Below are 18782 nucleotides of genomic sequence, written 5' to 3' on the forward strand. Positions count from 1 at the left end.
TAGTCATAAAATATAATGAGGTCCTAAATTTCAGTAAGAAAAAGGCAAATATACCAAAAGAAATGCAAACATAGGATATAAACAGGTAATTCAAAATGAGGGCTCTAAGAGATCAGTAAACATAATAAAAGAAATCCAAATGAAAACAAGATACCAATGATAACTCCCAGATTAGCAAAATTAAAAATAATAACAATTTCTAGGGTTGCTGAGAAATAATCATAGCAGTCATAAGAGAGATAGGCAGAAATAGTAAGAGATAGTGCATTCCTGCTGTAAGAGAGCAAATTCATGCAACTGTTCTGAGGGACCATCTGGCAGTGTTTTCACATTTTGATATAGTAATTACAGAATTAAAAAAATCTCAGAGAGAATATTTATAGAAAAATGCAGACATATGCAACAAAAATTGAGGATAATCTAAGTCAGTCAAAAGAGGAATGGTTTAATAAAATATTGAACTCATACTATGGGAAAAGCTGTTTTAAACTTCCACATGGGAAAAACCACAGAATACTGAGTGAAAAAAGCAAGTTACAGAACTTGGAGACAACCCATTTTATAAATCGAAGAATCAGAAAAACCATAATTTATATGCAGTGTATACAGAGAAAAAAGTATGGAAACATAAACAAAATATTAACAATGGTAATTTCTAAAGAGTAGAATTAGGGGAAGTTTCAATTTTTACTTTATTTTTATGTTGTTTGAAGTTGTACTACGAACATAAATTACTTTTAGTATTTTATAAGCATTTTTGTCTTCATGCTAATTTTCCACTTTAAAAAGTCTGAATGAAGAGATAATATTTTTGCTTTGTATGTTGTCTCTACAAACTTTTCCCCTTTGTATTATCTATATCATTGTTTAATAGACATTAAATGTGAGCCACATATGTAATCTGAAATGTTCTAGTAGCCACATTAAAAAAGTAAAAAGAAACAGGTAAAATTAACTTTAATAAGTTTTATTTAATGCAAGATAGCCAAAACACCATTTGAACATGTGACCAATATAAAAATTATTGAGATAGTTTACATTCTTATTTTCTACTAAGTCATCAGAATCCAGTGTGTATTTTATGTTATAGGTACGTTTATTTCAATTTGAACACTAGATTTTTATCAGGAAATATTTTATCTGTATTTAGATTTCATAAAATTCACATTTGAAAAAGTAGATTCACATATCAAGGTTGTTCTAAAAATACAAGTTTTCTGATAACTGAATCAAGTATCAATTTTTAAATTATATTTAAATTAGTTAAAATTAACTAAAATGAAAAATTCAGTTTCTCAGTCGCACTAGCTACATTTCAAGCACTCAAATGTTACATGTGACTAGTGACCATTAAGTCTATAGTGATTTTTTAGCTTCTTGTTTGTTACTATCTACTTTTTATTTCCATTTAATTTTTTATCACTTAAAACAAATTTGAGCCTTTTAAACTTTGTTTCTTTGGTTATGTATTATGTTCCACTAGTCACCCTGATTTTGTGTCAGTGCCACACTAATCACTGTAGCTCAACAAAACGCTCATCATCTGGGAGAGCTAGTGAACTGTCTCCCCACCTTCCATTTTTTCTTGGTCATTCTTTCTTGATCTAGATGTAAGGTAATTTTAAGCAATTTTATTTATCAAAGTAGCAAAAATATATGTAAATTTTATTTCTGTTGGTGAAATATAGAAATATAATTGATTTTCTCCCCTAGAAATACTAAAGTATACTTTTATTAGAATTCTTATCTCCCTCCGAGATTGCAAGAGATGCAATGAGTTGCTTCTCGGTAAAGATATCACTATCCATAAACTAATTAAAGGCTATACAGGATGCTGGGTCTCCTACACGTTTAGGAACAAAATACACTAGCAACCGAAGTAAAAACAAAACAAACAAAAAACCTATTACAAGTGAGCTTTATATCAAAAAGTATAATTTGGTAGTGTGACAACTCTCTTTCTCAACCACATCAGTTTACAGCAGGTAGAAGCGAGCCTGTCAGTATGTAGAGGATTCTTGACACGAGGCTACCTGTTCCCCAGCATCACTAAGGAAGTGATTTCTTTCATGGCAGAGAGCAGAGGAGGGTACCTTATGGCCTTCTATGGGAAATATAATTGTATGGTTTTCATGCCAGCATCTACCCTTACTAGTAAGAGCTGCAAAAGATGTATGCCTCCGAACAACATAGAACAGATTTTTTAATATTGCTCTTGTAATTAGCAGCTTTGCTGAATTCACCTATTAATTTTAACACTTTACCTCTAGATTATTTTTAATTTCTATGAATATAATCATGTTGTAGTGATGATTTTTCCTTTTCCAATTCTTATGTATTTTATTTATTATTCCTATCTTACCATATTGGCTAGAACCTCTATCACAATGTGGAATGAAATTAAGTGACAGTGGCATCTTTGTTTTGTTCCCAAATTCAAAGGAAAAGCTTCAAACATTTTACCATTAATAATATGGTTGGCTTTATATATTGTTCCTTGATCAGATTTAAAGAAGGTTCTTTCTAGTCCTAGTTTCCTAAGATTTTTAAATGAATGATATTAAATCTTATGAAATGTTTTCTCCCATTGATTAACATGATCATATTCTTCCCCTCCTTTATGCAATTAACATCAATTACATTGATTGACTTTCTGATGCTAAATCAACCTTGAAATTCCTGGAATAAACCCAACTGAGTTATGATGTAGTAGTCTTTTTATATTACTGGTAGATTTTTGCTTCCTCCTTCATGAAGAAGTTCATTTCTCAAAATATTCTTGTCAGGTTGTGCTAAATTCATAAAATGAGTTGGGGAGTATACCTTCTTTTTCTATTCTCTACAAGATTTGGTTAACATCGATATTATTTCTTCCTTAAAAGGGTATAAGTTACCAATGAAGCTACTTGGGCCTACAGTTATCTTTGCGGGAAAATTTTAAATTATGTATTGTGTTTTAAAACAGATACAGGACTATTTAGATTTCCTATTTCTTGTGTGTCAGTTTTGGTAAATTGTATAAGTTTTTTAAAATTGTTCCGTACCATCTGCTCCATCTTCAAATTTATTCTCATGATGTTGTTCATAAAGTACTCTTCTGGAGAAAAAAATGTCTGCAGGATTTGGAGTAATGCCCTTCTTTATTTTTGACATTATTTATACCTTCTCGCTTTTTTTCTTGGTCAAACTTGCCAGGGGCTTATCAACATTATTCTTATTCTTATTAAAAATCTAATTTGTGGTTCTTTCAATCCTCTCTATTGTATTTCTTCCCTTAAATCATCAATTTTGCTCTATTTATAGTCATTCCTTCTATTCTCTTTAGGTTTAATTAGTTCTTTTTCTGATTTACTGAACGGGGTATTTTTCCCTTTGCAGTATATATCTTTATAAAGCAGTGATTCTCAACCTCAGCTGCATATTGGAATCAGCTGGGATTCAAATGCTTGAGTCCCATCCCCAGAGATTCTGATGTAACTGGTTTGGGATATGGCTTGGGCATCAAAAGTTCCCCCAAGTACTTCTACAAGGCAGCTAAGATTCAGAATTACAGATTTAAAGCTACACTCTCTAAGTACAACTTTAACAGCATCCTACAAGTTCATAATATTTTCTTCATTATCCAGTTCAAATTGTTTTAAAATTTCTGTTTTAAGTGATTTAATTTATATAAATTTTTAATATAGGCAAATGCAATATATGGTTTGTTTTAGAAGTCAGGTAAATAATTACCTTTGGGGAAGTGTGAGGGGGTTGTGCTTGATGGAAATACAAGGGAGCTTCTAAGGTACTGGTAATATTATATCTCCTGTTCTGGGTAGTAGTTACATGAGTATGTTCAATTTGCAATAATTCGTTGGGCTAGGCATGTATGATTTTTAAGTGTTCCTGTAATTTTATATTATTCTTTGATGTAATTTTCCAAGGAGAGAAAATAGATTCCATACAAAGAGTGAGAATTATAATGGTATTAGCCTTTTCAATATTAATACTGGAAGCCAGAAAAAAACAGCATAATGCCTTTCAAATTCTAAGAGAAAATGATTTCCAACCTAGAATTCTGTATTCAATCTTTCAATTAACCATGAGGGTAAAATTAAGACATTTTCCAGACAAGGAAGGTAACAGAAAAGTTTCCCCTGAACCTGTTCTCAAAAACCTACTGGAGATTGTGGATCAATAAAAGGAGGGAATAAAGAGGGAGATGAAGACATAAGATCTGGGAAACAGAAATTTCGATGTGAAACAAAGGCAATGGAAACTCCCAACATGACAGCTGTACAGCAGGCCTCAAGAACTAGTGTACCTGGGAGCAGCAGTCTGGAGGGTTCTAGGGCAGACAGCTCCAAAGGAAACTAAAATGGAGAGCACCTGCTTGTGTTTGACCAAACTGGGAGATTTTTCAGTTCTGTCAGAGTACGTAATAAATAAATCAAGGGTAGCTACACAGAAAACCATTAAAAAAAAAAAAAAAAAAAACTATGGCAAATACATTTAGAATAAGCAAACAGTGATCCCTCATCCAAAAAATGGGGAAATATAATCATAGTTCACTTCAGCTGTGAATAGGAGTTTTCTGGTCATAATTATATAAAGAAAGATGACTGATTTAGCCAAGCATTGAGGGGAAGGAAGGAGATTTTATGTTTGGGGTGTGGGAGAGTTGTCGGGTGAGGTAACATAAGATAATAAATCCTCATTTTCTACAGTAGAACATCAAAAGATAACAGAACTGAAAAATCAAGAAATAGTGTAAGCACGGAGAAGCAAAACATAGCTAAAACAATTTAAATTGGGGAGGAGAGGGTTGGGAAGGTGGGGGCAGGATGCTGCTACTTCCTCTCATAAACACTGTAGCACTTGTGTTCTCCAGTTATGTGTATATATTATTTTCATAAAAATAAAATTAAACTGGAAAAATCCTATAATAATAAAAGTAATCCTAGGGGCCTAACAAGTCATTATAGCTTTAAAACTCTGTATAATCACCTGACTCATCTCTTGAACAAGAGGAAGCATATATGTAGCACACACCAGTAATCATTATTAATTGTTGCTTCAACCCCAGACCCCACACGAAGAGCCAAATTATTTACGTTTTAGTATAGGTACATGAAAAGCTGCCTCAAAAATTCAGAACATACAAAGTTCATGTTTTCATTTTATCAGATTAGAATGAATTTATACTACTGACATGTAATTTTTCAGGAATATAAATACAATTAGTTTGATCTGTTGTGCAAATATAGGATTATTCATTTATCTTTATGAGCTGATAATGAATGGAATTAAGTGCCTGAATTAAAGAACAGTTATAGTTTGTATAAGTGAAATTACCTGAAGAAAGTCACGAAGAACTGTACCAGGTCCATAAAATTGCTGTGCTGGGAGAAGGCAATCTGTGATAGAAAAACAGGTAGTGAGGTTAGGCGGGTTACAAAATAGCACCATTAACTCAGCCTTCTCGGTTCAAGAGTTAAGCTGAAAGACATACTTTAAATTTTAAAGAAAAGATTAACAAAATTTTTTTCACTTGAGGAAAAGTATCTCATTTTGTTAGTTTTTTTTCTTGGTTAACTGCCAACCTTATAGCCGTAAGAACTTAACTCTTGTTTATATATCAATTAGCCTATGGTAAAATTGGTTTTGTTACACCTTGTTTTGCTTCAAGTCACAGAATTCATCAACGACGTTAAATGAGGCTTCGAACACCTCCTCCAGCGCCCCTCTGCTCATGACACCATATCTAAGTTCTTAGAGCCTGACCTTGAAGAGTCTGACGTCAGACTCCTATGTGAAAATCCTAATGACAGGCAAGCCAGTTTGCCTGCTACCTCTTTGTGCTTTATTCAGACAAAATACTCTCCTGGTTTGCTTCAGATTCCAATTCTTGGTCTATGACAAGGTGGGCAGCTTCACCTTGTGTCCTTCATTACTTGGACATTTATGTGCTCAATGTGTACTCGCTTCAAGATATTGTCCTTTTGTTTAACTGCGTCTCAATTTTACTAAATTGAATATCACCTGACATTCAATGTAACATAAGCTAGAACTTAAATAACTTCATTGTACAGTTAATAGTTTTTAAATCAAGAATATAAAAAATTCCTAAATGCTTTTAAAACTGACTGTAAGATTCATCTTGATTTCAAAGATATTAGGATATAAAAAATTTGCAGGATTTATTACTAAGTATGACAACTGTATCCTTATAATTATTATCTACTATACATGTAGTCTTAGCCAGATGTTATGGTGTATTCCTTTTAAAAAAAAAAAAGAAAGAAAGAAAGAAAGAAAACACAGCCCTCTTTGGAGAGAGAATGATACTATGGATGAAACAATTACTGAATAAGGTGACAACTGTTCCAGTACAGACAAATACGACCAGAATCAGAGAAGTAAATGATTAGCATCTTTTCCTAACCCCACCCGCCTACCTATATTTGTCAGGCAGCAACTCCCATCCTGTGGTAAAAGTGCTACGCCCAGGCCCCAGCATCATAACAATTTAATGCTTTGCATTCTTTTTACAGCCAGACTCGGAGAGGCAGAAGAGGTTTCCACTGTTTGCCTTTTTGATGGTCTTTTCTTTTTGATATTCCATAAATAAAGTACCAATACTACCTATTTAGGCCACAGAATATTATGGGTCTTATAATTTGAAGATTTTGTGTCTTCCCTTTAGCCACCACTTATAATTAGAAATACAAAGATAACATATCACAGATAAAGAAATCCACATTCCTTGCTTTTCCTTCATTTATTACAGTAACCAGTCCTAAATAAGGAGGCTCCTGAGAATATGACTACAGTCCTCACATAAAAGCTTTTTTGTAAAAAATAAATTTATTTAAATTAGTTTCAAGTATATAGTACATTGTTTAGACATCTATAGTGTCATAAAACGATCCCAATTGCTCCCTCCCTCCCCTGGACCTGCACTTAGCCATCATATTAATGTTAACTACGTTCCCTCTTCCATGCTCCCCATGACCAACTATCAACTACTATCAACTACTAATTTGTACTTGTTTAACCTTTCACCCCATTCTCCCAGCCCCCCTCCCCTCAAAAACTTTTTAATAAGACTGGAGAAGGACAATAAACAAAGTTATTCAACCTTGAGGAATGAAGACTCCAAGTTACAACACATAAAGGAGAAGGAAACAGGCTCTAGTCCATTCAATTCTGTTTATAGAGCTTAACTTTTTAAAACATTAGGATGTCCTCAGTGTTTAGACTTGAAGAAATCTGTGAGATGTTTTTACTTATTGTGAGATGCCAAAAAGTTTGAATGCCAATGGCACCTTCTGAGGACCTATCAGGTGTCTCTGTGACCTGTGCCACATAATACTCCTCCAGGCAGCTCTCCCAACATTGGGATCCCAACCATTAGCATGGCTTCTTGGTGAAACAGGGCTACACCACATTCATGTCCAATTTAAAATCATACAAACCTATATAAACTGGCTGCCAGTGTGGTTGGTCTCCAAGACTTACATTACTCTAAAAAGGGTCCTCTTTTGTTGCATGTTAATCATCTAAGTCCCTACAGTGACAATGTTTCCTAGGGAAGTAAAAGTCATAATGTAAAAATGTTTATGAATAGACTGACGACTAAGTAACATTTAGCCCTGCTTAACACCCCGCCCGCTGTGTCAGTCTTTGCTTATTAATATTTAGTTGATAGGGTGATGAACTTATTATCCAAACTAAGAATGCTGAGTGAAGGGGAGTGCTAATAAAAATTACACTGGGGCAACAAGCATGAATTGGGCAGTCCCTACTCACAAACTGTCAGATGATGCAAGCCAACTGCAAAATCAATTTTGTAAAAGACAAGATTTTAGTGAAAATGCTGTTGGAGAACTGATCAAACAAAACCATTGACAAACGAAGACTTGGAAGGATTATAAACCGAAGAGAGATGAAGGATAAAGACTTAATTAAGTCCTTCAAAATACTCTGAATAGGATTACAAAATACTCTGGAGTATTTTTAAATCATGCTGAGAAGAAAAATCTGAAGTGAAGGATTCCATTTGTGCGCTGATCTCCTGTGGGAGGGGAGGGGTCCTCGGAGCCTCTGTGATTCTTCTGTGCCCAAGCCACTCACACGTGGGAGTGAGGACAGGTGCCTTCAAACCTCATGGCCATGGGCCAGAGCACTGGGAGGCAGCAGTCAGTGAATGCAGAATGGAGGGCCTTCCCCATATCTCTGGTCTCAGTTAAGCCCTAAGGTTTCTACATGTCACTGAGAGGAGGAGATAGGGCTCTGTAAAAACAGGCTAAGAATGAATTTCTCATCAACTATGGTGAGTAGAGGCTGAGCCCAAGTATACTCGAAAAATAAGAAAAATAAGACATTTCTTACTTAACTACCACAAATTTTTTTAACATTTGTATTGTGCATCCAGTATGTGCAACCCACAAAGTAGGTACCCAAAAACTTAAGTGAATGAATGGATGAATACTGAAATGACTAGGGTCAGACCACAGTTTAATATAGAAGGTATGAAAGAGGAAATTTGCCTTTATCTTCTCCACCAAGAACGATCTTTATTGCTATGAGCATGCAAGACAGGGGAATGATGGGAAAGGACAATTGGCCACCTTGTGAGGTGAAGCTTCCTGGCTTTGAGGCAGCACCCATCAGGCTCTGAGAAAACCCAAGATCTGTGTGTGCCTGGGAGAATTTCTGTAGGCTGCTCCCATGGCACCCTGAGACCAGCAGCTCCACCAGGGCTCAGCTCCACCTGGTCTGGGAGCCCACTGAGACTACGAGCCCTTTGCTCCTCAATTCTCCTTAAGAGGCCAGGCTCTGCAGATGCTGAAGATCTCACATCAGGACCAGAAAGGGCCTAAGTGGCCATGGCTGCCAGCCGGGCTCCTGGCTTCACCATGCCAATCTTGCATGTAGTCTTGGACACTGCAAGGCTGGAAGCCAGAAGAGGAATGAGTCCTCTCTTAAGAATTTAGGCCTGTCTACGAACAACTTTCCACTCAGGCCTCAGCTATGCCAAGGACAGAAGATTCTGTGAACACCGGCTGAGCATATTCTAACCTAGGTCTAGTGCTGACACCTCCTTGAGTTCTGCTATGACACAAAATAACTTTAAAACAAAACAAACAAAAAAACCCCCGAAGTTCTATATGAAACTCTACATTGAGACCACGGGCCCTGGACTGGATCCTAGTGCCCATCACCTGGCCTCACACACCACCCACCTAATGCTGGTTTGGCACAGAAACTGCATACCCAAGCTCTGGTCAGAGCCTCCAGGCTGGTGAATACCACTGAGCCACTCATTCCTGACATGCAAGCTAAAACTCACCATCTATCCACTCCCAGCCTCCCACCTCAATACTGCTCTGTGCTTTCTTCCCCGAGTTTCCTTTCAGCCATTCCTTTACACCACTCTCCAGAATTCCTCTTCCATTTTATCATGTTCACTAATAATTTTAAAAGCATTAAGAACTACATACACTTTGTTGAAATATCAACAAGTACCAAAGGGCTAATTGAATCCTGCTCTCCTCTCCTCATTTCTCCAGAGGGCTCCACCTTTAATTAAAATTCTTTTTAGTTCTTATGGGGGGTTACTTTTTTATCACTAGTTTTTTTGTTGTTATTTCTTCAGTTAGCCATTTTAGGCATCACCTGCTGACTTCCTACTATAATAGAAGGTGATTTAAGCCCTCATCCCCTCTCCCATCCTCCAGTATAGTTAAATCACTGTTCTCTGTGCCTCTGGTAAATTCTATATCATTTCCCTGAGGGTGATGGTGACAGAAAGATGCCAACAGAGACAGGAAATGGATACAGGCAGAAGATGTGCCTATTACCCACAACAGCTGCAGGAGACAGTACAGCCATGGGCAGTAGCTTCCCAGGCCTCACAGCCCATGGGAAGAAGTCTTCGGGCCTCTGATGCACCTCTGTTTGGGGTGAAGTCAATAGCTCTCAGTAGCTCCCTCTGCCATTTTCAGGTGTGTTGGGCTACAGAAGTTTTGCCCCTGATGCCTGACTGTCCTAGAGATTGCCCAACAGTGGCCAATAACTGGTAAAACCTTAGTACAATGTTGTGTGCTTCCTGAAAAGTAAAACAGAAGGTCAGTTCCGAGATACTTCCTAGGTGGCAGGCCCAGCTGAGGCTACCTTTAGGAAACTACCTTTAGGAAGGTAAGTAATATAGTTGGACCTTTATTTCTTATTCTATCACCCATGTTATCTTTTTTCATTTTTTATAATGGAAAATATTAAACTATTTAAAAAGTAGAGAGAATAGTATAATGAACTCAGCTCTAATAATTACCAACTCGTAACCAATCTTGTTTCATCTATATTCATTTTCCTCATGATATTATTTTGAAGCAAATCCTATCACTTCATTCTTAAATATTTCAATATATACAGTATCTCCTAATTACCCTCTCTGTAAAATCAAGGATGTTCATGTCTTCCTCCCTTTCTTTTCTTCTACCTCTCAACTCTTTTGACAAAATTCCAACCTAGAACAATTCAGTCCTCTTAATACCACATTGTGTAGACTGGGATGACAAATTCTTGGTCTCCAACCCCAGCTGGCTACTTACCACTGGTCAGCAATCATTCTGACAATATCAGAAAAAGCTGTCCCTACCTTTATAAAAGTTAAAAAGCTGCAAAAAAGAACAACGTTCTGGTACCAACCCTAAAGCTCTTGTACCTACAACTACGCATGAACCTATCGCATATTTATAGTGTCTACAACTGATTAACACTATGCACGACACCCAGGACACAGAAATATAAAACACTGTCCTTGCCCTTAAGGAAATCTTTGCAGAGTGAGAAACCAGATAAGTCTATGGCTGTGGAAGCAAAGGCAAGGAAAGGAAGTTGCTATGGGATATGCCTAAGGGCTCATCAGATAGACTCCTCCCCCGGGTTTCTACGCATGAATTCCCCCTGGATTCCCCAACTTGGGCCTGGCTCCTTCCAATCCATTCTCCCAACTGCTGCCAGAGGGTCTTTCAAAAACATGGATCTTTGGTCACTTTTTGGCTTTAAGTATTTCAGTGACTCAGTGGTTTTCAGGCTAAACTCCTCAGCTAAAACTTCCAATCGATAATAGCCTCTGCCTAGCTCTCTAGCATCTTACTCACAGGGCTGTCACTTCAGCTCTACTAAACTGGTAGTTCTTGAGAGTGATTGGACACACACCCTTTTCCCACTCCAAACATCACCACCTCCTAACTTCATGTTCCTTAGGACTCATCTCTGATGTTGCCCCTCCCTCCTCACTCAGATTCAGGCGACATGGGATACTCTCCTCAAGAGTATGGGGGCACAGCCCCATCAGCTAGCATCTGACATAGCTCCTGCTGTCTGTTCATGGCTGCTGCTCTGGGCTGGAAAGTCTGTTGAGTGAATGGATGTTAAAGAAAGTCTAGTGGGTCCTGGCTATGGAGAGCTCAGGAAAGAGGTCTGCCAGAGACGAAGATTTATGCATCCCAGCCATAGGTGGTGTTTATAGAGGATGTGGATGAGACTATCCAGGGAGAAAGGGTCCAGAGGAAACCCAAGGGAATGATGTCACTGAAGAGCTGAGAAGAAGTAGCCAAAGCTGCATGTGAAAAGCAGGAAAGGAGACTTTAAGAAGAAGGAATAATAAATAATGATCATGATGAAAATCACAAGGTAGTACAAGAATCTTAAATGCTACGTGAAACAAATAAAGACTCATAATTTTAGTTTACTTCTAAATGTATTTCGAGGCTCTCTAATTCTTAAAACTCTTAAGGTAGAGATATCTAACACCAGGAGGTTTGTATATACATTATTATTATTATACAATAAATACAAACATTAAAAGTATATCTGACATTATTCATAACAAAGAGTGGAAATAACCCAAATATCCATCAACAGATGAATGGATAAACAATATGGTATATCCATACAAGGGAACATTATTCAATCTTAAAAAGGAATAAAACACTGAAACATACTAAATATGGACGAACCTTGAAAACATTTTGCTAAGTGAAGAAGCCAGTCACAAAGGACCAAATACTATGTGATTCAATTTATATGAATTGTCAAAATAGGCAATGGAAAGTAGGCTGGTGGTTGCCAGGGGCTAGGGAGATGAAGGAATGGGAAATGACTGCTAGTGGGTACAGGATTTATTTTTGGGGGTGATGAAAATATGCTAAAGTTGATTGTGGTCATGGTTGCACAACTCTGTGAATATATTAAAAACCACTAAATTGTATGCTTTAAATGGGTGAATTGTATGGCATGTGAATTATATCTCAATAAAACTTTTACTAAAAAAAGTATATCCGAGTCAACAAAAGTTTCATACATCCTTAGCTCAGTATAGTTATCCTGTTAGCACCCACAAACATAACTTTGAACTCTAAATGAATGCTCAGTTCTCAGTACAAATTCTGTGTTGCCTTCACTTGTGAACACTAGCTTCTTACATAAAGTAACAGATGAAACACCCAGCATGGAGAGGGCTTCAATATTCGTTCCACATTACAATAACAACCTCTGTTGCAGAGCCAGTAACAAGCCAGAATCCCAGCTTTACTTCCCACCTTCCCAACTCACACGATGTCCGCCTAGCCTATCCATTCTCTATCCTAAATATCTACCCTTCCAAACAATGGGCCTGGATAAGCTGAGTCCCTGCTCGCTGGGGAGAACAACTAGGACCCCTTTCAGAAAGCCGGGACTGTGGGAGCGGCGCTCACCCACAGGAGCAACTGACCCAAATCAGGCCCAACTGGCCCCAACACACCCACCAACCGACTACACACAGGTCTTTTCAGTCTGGGTGGGTTTTTTAAAAAACTGCATCTACAAAGATTTTTACAGTTAGTTTCGAATTCCCTCAGTTAGCGGTTACAGGTTTTAATCTGTTCCTAATTATGGAAAAGAATCCTGGGATTGGTTCAGAGTGAAGAAACTTGAGTTTAGCGTTACCATTTTTAAAGCACCAATGTTTACATGAATTTCTGGGTAGAGAATTAGATTTCCTCAGTTATTTTGCTTTAAAAAAGGATAAAGACCAAAGTTATTTTGCCTGCACTGAAAGCCACACTGAAATTTAACTGAATGGCCTACATTGCATCATTTAGACATTTCCCTATTCTCTTCCTTAAATAAGTTTCTACATTTTTACTAAACTTGTACACAGTCTCTAAGTGTGCACGCATGTGTTTAAGAGCTAACTAAACTTAGAAAGGCTAAGACTCTGAGGAAAACAGAGCAATAAAGAAACTTAGAGCTCCCTTTCTTGAGAACATGACTGCATCTGCCTAGGAAGACGCCAGCTCAGCTCTCCACACAGCGCACACACAGATACAGTCTCAAGTGCAGAGAGAATCAGCAGCACGTGAAGACACCAAGAACACATGATGCTACAGGTCTAGTTACATTGTTTGTAAATATTGCAGTTAGTTATACCAAAGAGCAAGAAGATGCATTTTCAATAGAACTTACCTGCTTCTTCAAGGAAAGCTTGGCAAACTAAATGGTGAGCACGCCATGTTTATTTTCAAAAGTGCTCCTGAATGCAGCTTTCATAAGGGGATCTTATCCAAGTGAGTGATCCAGCCCAGGTAAAGAGTACCAAAAAATCAGGTACAAAATCGACATCTCTTTGATACTTAAACTTAAAATTAGTACTTTTAAAAGTAAGTGTGGGGAAGAGATCCCTCTAGATGGAAATGCTCTGAAACCATTTCAGTGACTTTCAGAGGGTGGAGCAACAGGGCATCGGGAGGAAAAAAACTAAGAACTCTGCACTGGCAACAGCGCGGCTATCTCAAGCACAAAAGCCTGTTTATGTGCACAGAGCACTCTTTCCAGATGGGAAACACGTCAGCAGCATAAGTCAAGACTTTCACTAAGAATCTTAAAAATATTAATCATGTTTTGGCTATAAGTAACAAAGCATGAAGTTTGATTGGATTCAGAATATCATGAGGTATGTCAGTATGAAAACAATCTCAACTTAAAACAAGCCAATAAATATTTACTAGAGCCCAAATCAACTTTTAGCAAATGTATTTTGAGCTACTCTATGATAGTGTTAGGAGATTTTACTAAATTGAAATTGTACTGACTGGAGCCTACAGCACAACCTCCTTGTGCTCAAATAACCTAAATCCCTAATTGGCCCCCACTAAGTTGGTATGTATACCTTGTATAATCCCCTGCCCTTGTGTGTGGGTGGGCCGGACCTAATCAGATGACCCCTTTTAAAAAAAAAGGAGAGTCTATAGGTTAAGGACAAAGTCAGAGAAAGTTGAAGCGTCAAATTATATCTATATCTATTTTCGGTCTAAACTTTATTTTCAAAAGTTATAGAAACAGAATCGTGCATGACGTAAATTTCTTTAAAAAAATTTTTCCCCACTCAGCAAAATTTCCTTTATTCAAGTTGTTGCATCAACAGTTTGTTTCTTTTTATTGCTGAGTATTAGTTCATGATATGTATATAACACAGTTTATTTAACCATTCACCTGCTGAAGAATACTTGGGTTGTTTCCAGTTTGGGGTTATTATAAATAAAGCTGCTAAAGATTACTATACAGGTGCTACAAGTGCTGGTGTACAGGTGTTTGTGTGAACATCGATTTTCATTTCTCTGGGATAAATGCCCAGGAATGCAACTGCTGGGCTGTATACTAAGTGCAAGTTTAATTTTATAAAAAAAAAAAAAAAAGCCAAACTATTTTCCAGAGTGGCTGTACCGTCTTACTTTCACACCAGCAATGTACACATGATTCAATTTCACGGCATCCTCTCTAGCATTTGGTGTTATTACTATTCTCAATTTTAGCCATTTTCATAAGTGTGCAGTGATATTTCATTGATTTTAATTTGTATTTCTTTAATAGCTGTTGATGCTACAGATCCTTTCATGTGGTTATTTGATATACGTATACCCTCTTTGGTGAAATGTCTTTTCACATCTTTTGTCCATTTTCTAAATTGTTTTAATGTTGAAATTTGAGAATTCCTCTTATATTCCAGCTGCAAGTGCTTTGTCAGACCTGTGGTTTGTAAATATTTTCTCCCAGTTTGTAGCTTATTTATTCATACTCTTATCAGAGTCTCTCACAGGGAAAAAGCTTTTTGTTTTGATGTAGTCCAATTTATCAAATTTTCTTTTTATGGGTTATATTCTTGTTGTCAAATCTAAAAACCTTTTACCTAGCCTTAGGATATGAAGATTTTCTACTTCTTTTTCTTAAAAGTTTTATAGTTTTATGTCATACATTTAAAATCTGTGATCCACACTGAGTTAATTTTTGTGTAAGATATGAGGTTTAGGTTGAAGCTCATTTATTTGCCTCTAGTTGTCCAATTGTTCCAGCACGATTTGTTGAAAAGGCTATCGTTCCTCTATTGAATTGTCTTTACACCTCTGTCAAAAATCAGCTGGACACATTTATGTGGTTCTATTTCAGGCTTCTTAATTCTATTCTGTTGATTTGTGTGTATCCTTCCACCAATAACCACAATGTCTTGGTTACTGTCGATAAACAGTAAGCCTTAACACTGCATATACTGATTCCTCCCACTTTATTCCTCTTTTTCAAAACTGTTATAGCTTGTCTAGAATCTTTGCTTTTTCATACAAATTTAAAATAAGTCTATATCTACAAAAAAAAATGTTGCTGCAATTTTTAAATCTTTTTTTTTTTTTTTTGCTGGAGTGAAATATATATAAGACGTTTTAAGCATTTTTAAGTTTAAGCATTTTTAAGTGTATGGTTCAGTACACTAAAACAAAGATGCTGCAAAGATTAGATAAGAGGGCAGTGTAAATAACTCTGTGTCGACACATTTGAAAATACATGAAATAGCTCTCCCCAGGCTGGCACTTACTCACCAAGGAGAAGGCCATGCTCAGTTCGAACATGAAGATCTGAAGCCCAAGAGCCAGAACCTGGATGAGTTTGAGCCTGGCATCTCCCAGGCTCTCCTTAAGCTGGAGCTGAACTCAAAACCTCAAGGTCCAACTAAGGGAGCTGAATATAAGAGCAGCCAAGGAAACTAAAGTTGGTGGCAGTCAAAAACCTATTATAATCTTTGTTCCTGTTCCTCAACTGAAATCTTTCCAGAAAATTCAAGTCCCGCTAGTACATGAATTAGAGAAAAAGTTCAGTGGGAAGCATGTTGTCTTCACTGCTCAGAAAATTCTGCCTAAGCCAACTTGAAAAAGCCGTACCAAAAAATGAGCAAAAGCATCCTAAGAGCTGTGTACAATGCGATCCTGGAGGACTTGATTTTCCCAAGTCAAATTGTGGGCAAAAAACTTTGTGTGAAACTGGATGGCAGCTGACTCATAAAGGTTTATTTGGATAAAGCACAGCAGAATAATGTGGAACACAAGGTAGAAACTTTTCTATAAGAAGCTCATGGGCAAGGATGTTAACTTTGAATTCCCAGAGTTTCAGTTGTAAACAAAAATGACTAAAACATCATTCACAATTAAAAAATGAGAAAACTTATGAAATTAACTCTAGAAAAAATTATCTTATGTGACTCAAACAAGATAAAATCCAATATCCTATGACTATTAAAGAAGTTGAATCAGCATTAAAAAAAACTCCTCAAATAAAATACCAGAATAAAATGATTTTATAAGAGAGATTATCAAGTATTCAAGGTTCATATAACTCTAAACTTATATAATCTCTTCCAGAGATAAGAAATAAAATGCCTCAATTTATAATTATTAAAAGTCAGTTTAACCTTGAAATAAAAACCATAACAAAGACAGGAAAGGAATATTATTGGATATTCTCATTCATGAAATAGATACAACGTTCTAACTGAAATATTAGTAAATTGAATCTAGCAATGCATAAAGAAAGAAAATAATACGTCATGCCCAAGTCAGGTTTATCCCAGGAATGCAAATGATTTCCAGTGTCCTGGCCTGTGTAACAAGATCAATGGTGGAGCCGTTCACAGACGAAGGAAGCGCAGTGTTTGGAGCTAAGTCCATGAGAATGATGATGTGCTGAGTGCAAGAAGCTTGTGAATATCCAAATAGAGATGCCTAGGCAGCAACCAAAAGTACTGGTCTGGAGCTCAAGTATAAGCTGGGCTGGAGACACAGCACTGAGAATCACCAGTACGGAAGTAGTACCAAAAGTCCTACCAGTGGGATGGAATTACCCAGGGAAACTGGGATGAAGACAGAAGAGAACCAATGCCCGAATCCCAGACAACCCCAATGTTTAAGGAAGAAGATTCCCTAAAGATTGGCCAGAGAATCAGGGAAAGAGAGGACCAGGAAAGCAAGAAAGACAGTGACTCAAATCACTTTACGAGAAGGAGAGGGGACTGCAGAATTCAGTCACTGGAGTCCATTAAGACAGGGCAATTTCAGGATGTGGTGAGAAATGAGGCAGACTACTGTGGGCTGATGGGTGAGTGCATAAGAGAAAATAAAAATAAGGAGTATGGTCAATGCTTACAAGAAGGCTGGCTGAGGAGGGAAGCATAGTGTATATAAGAGGAAAGGGAGAAGCAGATTAGAGGATGAACAAATTTGTAGACCATCCACAACAAGGAAAGAAAAGAGAGTGCTGACAAAGCCTGTCCTCCACATTCCAGAAAGGAAAACGATTGTTCTTTAGTCACAGTCCAAAGGCGTGAACACAAAACCACTAGAACTAGAACACAATCCCAATCCTAATTGATCAGTGACAACTTGCTTCAACTGGTCACATTTCTGAGTCAGCAAACTGCCCCAGCCCCAGCCCGGTGACCATGCTTCCGTGGCTAAAGGTAAACCAGTCCCCGAAAGTCCACCCATCCTTAAATTCCACATTTACCAAAATGAAGTAGGTAAAAGCAGAAAATATTGAGTCAAGGCCTCAAAAATACAGTGGCGGGTGATCATTATAAGTACAAATAGGTCTTGGATAAGAGGAAGTCCACTGGTTCCCTGAGAACAGAGAAAGTAAGCAGATGGATAACAGCAGATAGATGCAGCAGGTCACATGAGCCTTTAGACCTACACTTTCAGGGCACATGTACAAAATATCTGAGACATAAAAAGACTACATAAACTGTATAGGAGCAAGCTGGAACTCAAACCCACGTTTGTCCGAATGCAAGGGCCTAGGCTCTTTAACACGACCTTGAACTGCCTTTTATTACACTCTGTCCTACTCTACTCTCCTTTAAACTCGGAGAGCATTTGGAGATTTTTTCATGTGGCACTTTCCACACTTGGCTTTCACAGATTTTATGTGTGTTTGTTTCCTTGATGCCCACCTTATTCACTCGAGAATTAAAGCTCTTTGTGTAGCACTATAGGCATTTACATGGCAAGTGCTTAATGAAATTACAGTTGCAATTATCAAATTTGTTTGTGTCAAGTTGTTTTCAAAAGCACTGATAATTTTCCTTTATATGATTTACACCATCTCCATTACAATCTTCTTTACTGTATTCATGCGCTCAGCACTCCTTTGCCATAGATACTACAGGGACAAAGCAATATTGTACATGTCATTTACCGCAAGTTCCAAATTAGCGAATTTGGTCTCTACTAAAAGAGATGTCTGCAGGTGAGACCGAAAACCATATCTTACCTGAATTTTGATGGGCCAGGTGAAATTACTGACATAAACAAAGAAAGTGATATTTGGGTGGTTGCGAAAATCAAACTTTTCATTAGAGAAGCTATCTTTGTACTCCTTAATGTTGGTTTTTGAAACAACAGGCATCTCTTCTCCAGCCTGGGTTCCAG

At 37.2% G+C, this 18782-nt stretch overlaps 1 protein-coding gene and 1 pseudogene across 1 annotated transcript in view; one reads left to right on the plus strand and one right to left on the minus strand.

The window, feature by feature from the left end:
* ATRN (attractin) overlaps positions 1 to 18782 on the minus strand; it is a 144538-nt gene that overhangs the window by 22615 nt on the left and 103141 nt on the right. The window contains exons 24-25 of the mRNA XM_039863851.1: positions 18625 to 18782; positions 5338 to 5399 (exon numbers count right to left, since the gene is read on the minus strand). Coding sequence (XP_039719785.1) covers positions 5338 to 5399; positions 18625 to 18782 — 220 coding nt within the window. The remainder of the gene's footprint in view (positions 1 to 5337; positions 5400 to 18624) is intronic.
* On the plus strand, positions 13956 to 16476 carry LOC120603341 (40S ribosomal protein S7-like; annotated as a pseudogene).

The sequence above is a fragment of the Pteropus medius genome, unplaced genomic scaffold, assembly GCF_902729225.1.
Source record: "Pteropus medius unplaced genomic scaffold, Ma_sr-lr_union100, whole genome shotgun sequence".
In the NCBI taxonomy this organism is placed as follows: Eukaryota; Metazoa; Chordata; class Mammalia; order Chiroptera; family Pteropodidae; genus Pteropus; species Pteropus medius.